Below are 6,682 nucleotides of genomic sequence, written 5' to 3'. Positions count from 1 at the left end.
TTTTTTTTTTTTTTTTACATGGGTCTAGAGATCAGTCTCAGGCCCTCATGTTTGTGTGGTAAACACTTTGCCAGATGAGCTGTCTCCCTGGGCCCCAAACTTACTTTTGTTTCCTATAGTGTCCCCATATACTTCAGTCCACGTGCATCTTTCTAGTCAGTTGACATTAACAGGGTGAAGTATATGTATGTACAGAGTAACTCAGCAGCAGAATTTGATGTTCCAGGAAGAATGTTTTAACAGGCAGATGTGCAGTCTGACTCACAGGTACTGTAAGAGAACACTGAGTGGTGTCATTTGCTGCCTTGGGTTAATAAAAAAGAAAATGGTGGTTTTATTTTGAAAGCTAGGTGCCTGTACCACCAAGGGCATGCCTGGATCTAAGCCAAGCATGTGGCATCTTAGGTGAGCTAGCAGCCTCCAGTCTTTGACCCCGAATGGCATCCCTTCTCTGCAGATGGTGCTCATCACAACATGCACAGTGCTAGTCTCCTTTCCTCACAAAGCTACACAGTCCTCCTTGCTGTCTTCCTCCTCAATGTCCTCAGGCCCATCTTGATTGTCCTGACACCTGTTCCTCTCTTGCCACATCCTCTTGAGCATCCTGTGTCCCAGGTATACAGAGCTACTGTCAGTTCTCCCAGGTACCCAGACTGTGTCTCCACTTTGCCACCTTCTTTGTCTGGTTCTCACCCACCCTTCCATGCCACGCCTCACTCTTCCTTCCATGCCATGCCTCACTCTCCCTTCCATGACATGCCTCACTCTCCCTGTGTTAATGTTTGCCAGGTGGCTGCCGTGGTTGTCCTATGTCCACCCCTGTGGCAGAGCATGCATTCAGGATGATGTGCCTCTCTAGTCTAGAATGTAAACATCTGGAGGAGAGAAAGAGCTCCGTTTCTGTTGCCTCATAGCATCTGTGACTTGAGGAGGGGCCAGTGAGTGCTTGCTGTGTGAACCTGAACCTGGGTTCAGTCCGTGAAACCTATGATAGGACCAACTCCTGAACGCTGTCTTTTGATTTCCACACACGTGGCCGTGGCATGTATGCATCCATGTTTACTGTTTACACACCTGCATATATAATAAATGAAAAAAATGAAAAGAGTATGTATCTTTTAAAGACCAGATGTGTGCAGCGGTAAGCTGCGCAGATCACTGGCTTCTTTTTTGGAGACAGGGTGTCTGCCATGTTGCTCAGTCTGATCTCAAGTTACCTATTTTATGAAGGAACCCTGGAGCTGCTCCTCCTCCTGCCTGTACTTCTTAAAAGCCAGGTGAGCACTGAGTTCTCAGTCAGGCAGTTGGAACTTAATTGCCAGGTGTGCCACTACCTCGGCAAGTTACTGTCTGCCCGAGCCTCAGTCTCCTTATTTCTAAGGGGCACCTGCACCAAGACGTGTGAAGATTAAACACATAGAAAGTGCTCTATAAATGTAAGGAACAGGACCTGCCCTTCTGCTTCCTGAGTACCCGCAGGAGATGTCCAGCGTGGGGCCTCCAGGAAGCATCACACCATCCATCACTAAGGCTCAGAACCTTGTGTCGGGACATTTTGCTCATAAGATCAGCTGGAGCACATTTGTCATGAAGAGCTGGAAAAGAACTTAGAACTTGGTTCTGTCTGGTTGCTGTCTCCTGGCAAATCTGGCAGGGTGCCACCCAAGGTCCTTGTTATCTGTTCTCCCATTTCACTTCATCTCTTCCATCAAGAGTAAACAAAACCCTAAAGAAATCAGCATCTCTGACTTGGAACCTTGAGCTTCAAGTCTGTGGAACTTGGATGGGTCCTTTGTCTGACCTGAGCCCTTTCTCACACTTTCCTGCATAAGTAGCTCTGGAAGGGGAGGGGCCTCGTGGAGCCATGTATCTAGTTGGTTTACCTAACACAGAAGCCAGAGGGGGTTTCCGTCACTGAGTCAGAGGGATTGAGTATCTGAGACCAGAGTCAAAGTTGAAGATCCAGTTGCTCCTTCCCCAAATGGCTGGGACCTTGTGTAGGCTACTTAGCTTGTCCCCTCTGGGCTTGCCTGTGGCCTGTATCTCCAGGACCTAAATGCAGCATGAAGGAAGCCAAAACCAAGCGCAGGGACACTGACTGGGCTCTCAGTAGTCCTTCAGCCTCCTTTCTCCTCATCCTTGGAGACAGTCTAGGACAGTTCTAGGACTTGTAAATAGGACTGGATTGATTAGTGTGAGGTAGAGGGTAGTCAGCCTTCTCTTTCTCTTTGCATCTTATCTTGAAGTCCCACTTCCGGTTATTCCTAATTAGTGACATTTCTATCCAAACAGAACCAGTGATTCTTCCTTCTGAATGTTCCTTGTTGTGACAGGATTCCTAACAAAAGCCACTTAAGGAAGAAAGGTTTGATTTTCACTCACAGTTTGAAGGTTGAGCAGGAGGCAGCTGGTCACATTGTCTCTGCAGTTAGGACGCATAGACTATGAACGCTGCTCAGCTCCTGTCCATGGAATGGTGCCGCCCATATTTAAGGTGTGCCTTCTGTCTCAGTTACCACAGTGCAGAAGCTCCCTCACAGACAGGCCGAGAGGGTTGTGTCCTAAGTGATTCTCAGCCCTATGCAGTTGACAGTCACCGTTAGCAATCACAGTGAACACTGCTTGTCACTGAGATCTTGTATTTGGCTCTTTTTGTTACTAGACGTGTTTCCACGTGCCCATCATATCTCAGAGACCAGATTACAGGCTGGCTGAAGTCAAGAGCCAAGTCTTGACCTGTGCAGACTTACAAGCTCCTGGCATGCTATAGAGGCAGTTTTACTTCTCTACTGTTATATATTTTTCCTGTCTTACTGAGAGGAAGAAAAAAAAAATCAAGAAATAATCACCACCCAGATGTGTCAATTTAAATTTTCTTTTGAAAAAATTTTTAGGTTAAAGAAATTTAAATTTTCGAGGATAGCAGAAATTCCCTTGGAAACAAGTACAAAATTAGCTCTTAAAGGAAACTGGAATTTTACCTTTATCATTAAATATACTCTGCTTTACAATGGCCAATAGAGAGGCTGAGGAGGCAATGCTTGTCCTCTGGCCAGGCTCAGGCTTTCCTCTGGATTGTCTGTGTACTTAATTCTGTTTATACATCTAGCTCCCTGTTAAGAAGTGCGTGCTGCCTATGAGTGTGTAGAAAGAAATTTCTAACTCTAAAATTTTGTTTCTTAGCTTCCTTACAAAGTAGGTATGTCATCTGCTAAGATTAAAATCAGAGAAAATGTTAGCTCTTTCTGGCTGATGTGTAAGGGCTGCCCAGGGTCATCATTCTCCCCCATCAAATTTCTTTTGCACGGATTTATTTTTTGAAAGAAAAAAAAGGAGTTTCATGACAATTATGCAAATTGGCACCGCAGCAAACACTCCTGAAGAACTGCCTTTAGAAGGAGGTTGCAGCCTCCACTCTGTAAGTGCCCTGCTTTAGAAGGGCTGCAGGCTCCCTGCTGAGAAACACTGCCAGCCGCCTCTGTCAGCTGGCTGCCTGGTGCCAGTTCCGGCCTATACCATCGCTCCTGGAGAGGAAAGAGGTCTGCAAGCCTTTTGCTGTGGGACTGGGCATGATGGAGGGCTCTTCTCCCAGAACTTAGGTTTCTGGGCCTCTTCCCATCAGCTGCCCCTGAAGACTAATTTTTTTTTTTTAGTGTTTTCAACATTAGAGACTCATTTACATATTGATATTAGATTATATACACCTTCTAGGGCCCCCTCCTCCCCCAATCAACTTATATGCCAGCACCATTAAATACGTTTCCATTGCTTAGGAGGAAAGGTTGATAAGAACTGTCTTATTGTCCTTAGCTGCATATCATCATTGTAGCTTGTTTGCTAAAGCCACTGCTATGAGAGCAAGGTACCATGCTCTTAGAGCAGGAACTGCACGTACTGAGGGTCTACAGCGGGCTGTGCCATGTCTTAGGCTTTTGTTTATTACAGCATTTGGCTTCCGAATTACCCTTTCAGTGTTACTGGATCCATTTGACACTGAAAATAATCAGAATGAGGCTCAGAGTGGTCAAGTAAATATTTTTCCCAGGTTGTACATCTAATAGTAAAGACCCAAACCTAAGTCCCTCACCCCTGCCCCCCTACCTCCCAGCCTCTGGTACAAGAAACTATGTGTGTGTGTGTAATTGTATAGTGATGTGCACTGTTGAGAATAAAAGACTATCTTTAATACAGCATAAAGTTTCTCTAACCCCCTTTCTCCCTGGAATAGAGATGTAAACTTTCTGGGCTAAGTAGGATTGCAAGCGCATGTTTCTGTGGTTTATGCCAGCATTTCAGAAATCCTTCCCAGGTTCCCCTGTTTTCTGTTGGACTTGCCACATGTTGGCAATAAAGAAGATGGCTAATTGTGCTTCTTTATTCTTTCTTTGTTTAGGATGTGATAGGCCAGGTTCTGCCGGAAGCGACCACGACAGCGTTTGAATGTGAGTCTGGCTTGTGTACTCTCCCGGTTTTTTCTCTCTGCAGTAATATTTCACATGCTTTATGGGTTGCATTACTTTCAGAACTGACAAAAACAGGTTATTTATGATCATCATATGGCACATTTAAATATTTATAAATTAATGCAAGTTTAATGATGATACTGAACCGAGTAATATTTTCTTATTTAATCATATCTTGGGTGTGCATATCTCTACAATATAGCTTTAATTACCAACATGACCTTTATCTGCTCTTCTCATTGTTATAACAGTGCAGGGCAAAATGAGCCGTGTAAACTACCTGTAGACCGATGATCGTTGATTAAGAGGTTTTAATCCTTTAGTGCTTTAGGACATCACAGTAGAATAAAGCTCTCTTGAGCAGCGGGTGGGGTGAGTCTGTTTCAGTGGGGTTTGGCTGCCCCCATGCATCATCATGTCATAGATGACAGGTGCACTTCTATCATGACTCCTGCTCTCCATTGAATTGGACTTTGTGGACAGGGCTAGGATGTGCTAGTGTTTGGACGCAGGCCAGGTCATTGCAGGAGGAGTCTTGGTGCTGGTTTAGAAGTAGCAAAAGGCCTCAGGTTTTGAGAAGGTAAGGTCAACGTCTGGAATTGTGGTCTTGCCCGTTTTGAAAATGGGGCCATGGGCCGAGGTGATTGCTCAGTGGAGAAAATGCTTGTTGTGCCATTGTAAGAACCCGAGTTTCAGTTCCCAGAGCCCATGTAGAAGCTGCGCATAGTAGCACATGTTTGTCACCCAGTGCTCCTGTAGCAAGATATGAGATGGAGACAGGAGAGTCCTTGTGGGGTCAGGTAGCCTAATGTAGATAGCAAACAACTAAAAGACCCTGCTCAAACAAGAAAGAAGGCTGGGGTCTGACCTGCACACACATGTTGAGGTATGCATGCCCATACTCACACATAGGAACATGCCTATGCATGCTCACACATGTATACCCATCATGCACATGCACACATGAAAATGTGTGCCACTTTCCAACACGGAAATAATAGTGATTTTTTTTCCCCCACGAGACAGTGCTTTTGTTCCTATCTTAAAGATGATTACTGGTAGAGTGTACAATAATAATGACAGTACAGTGCCATATCCTTGTCACTTAGTGACAGGTAAGCTGTGCACAATGGCAGTACAGTGCCTTGTCCTTGTCACTTAGTGACAGGTAAGCTGTGTGGCACTTTTGATTCTGCAGATCTCTCAGGGAAGCTGCCCAACAGAAACACTGAACACCCTTGATGAAGTGTAATTCACTTGTTGAAACAGCCTTGCTGAAGTGCTGCATGGTAGGATTATTTTTAGGTAGTAAGAAACTAAATGTAAGCAAAGTGTCTCTGTATGTGGACTGATAAATAATAATGTGTCCCGGTTTTGAAGGACATAGCAGCACCTAAAATGAACAAGTTTGGAGTCCATGTATTGATAAGGAAAGGGACCAGCATTGATTTTTGAATGGACAGTGTATATGGGATATCCCATCTCATCGAGTCTAGCCCTCCTTATCTACTTCATATGTTTATAGTGGGACAGGATCTACAGAGGGCCCATTGCAGTGCTTTCTGCCCTGGGAAGTGCACATGGGCCCTGGCAGGGGGCTGGGGGGCTGGAGTTGAATAGGTACACTTTTCACTTTATGTGTCTATTGCTGGAATAGTGTTCAGTATTCTGAACTTGCTTTTAAAAGATACAGTGAGTAGGACTATTAATTACTGTTTCATTAATGGCAGTAGAAACTCCATGCTATTGAGGAATATATATGTGTGTGTGCATGTGCGTGCATGCTACAAGCTCTATTTAGATTTCTTTCAGTAGCTACAGGGAGTTGGGGTTTCTGGAATAGTCTGAGAGGGAGTGTATTCATACCGCCGCCGGATGAGTTAGTCCATTTTCTTTAGTCTTTACAAGATTCCCATGAGGCTGCTTCAGCCTAAGGAAGGGCGTCTCTCAGAACTGAGCAACTTGCTCAGGTGCATGTGAGGCCTCTGGAGTGGATTCCAGAAAGCATTTTCTCAGCCACTGTGCTGGGCTGTTCTCAGAGTCACCCAGTTGAAGTGCGTCCTGGCTGGCTTTCCTTAAGCACGGCAAGGAGAAGTTTACTTTTCCACTATTTAATCTCTTTCTTCTTTCTTCTTTCTTTCTTTCTTTCTTTCTTTCTTTCTTTCTTTCTTTCTTTCTTTCTTTCTTTCTTTCTTTCTTTCTTTCTTCTTCTTCTTCTT

The 6,682-nt window shown here is 44.7% G+C and overlaps 1 protein-coding gene across 2 annotated transcripts in view; it reads left to right on the top strand.

The window, feature by feature from the left end:
• Map2k5 (mitogen-activated protein kinase kinase 5) overlaps positions 1-6,682 on the top strand; it is a 217,329-nt gene that overhangs the window by 1,791 nt on the left and 208,856 nt on the right. For both annotated transcript variants that reach the window (XM_029542971.1, XM_021206485.2), the window contains exon 2: positions 4,394-4,442. In XM_029542971.1, the coding sequence (XP_029398831.1) occupies positions 4,394-4,442 (49 nt within the window). The remainder of the gene's footprint in view (positions 1-4,393; positions 4,443-6,682) is intronic.

Source organism: Mus pahari, chromosome 10, assembly GCF_900095145.1.
Source record: "Mus pahari chromosome 10, PAHARI_EIJ_v1.1, whole genome shotgun sequence".
NCBI classification, from domain to species: Eukaryota; Metazoa; Chordata; class Mammalia; order Rodentia; family Muridae; genus Mus; species Mus pahari.
This window is presented reverse-complemented; position numbering and strand designations above follow the sequence as displayed.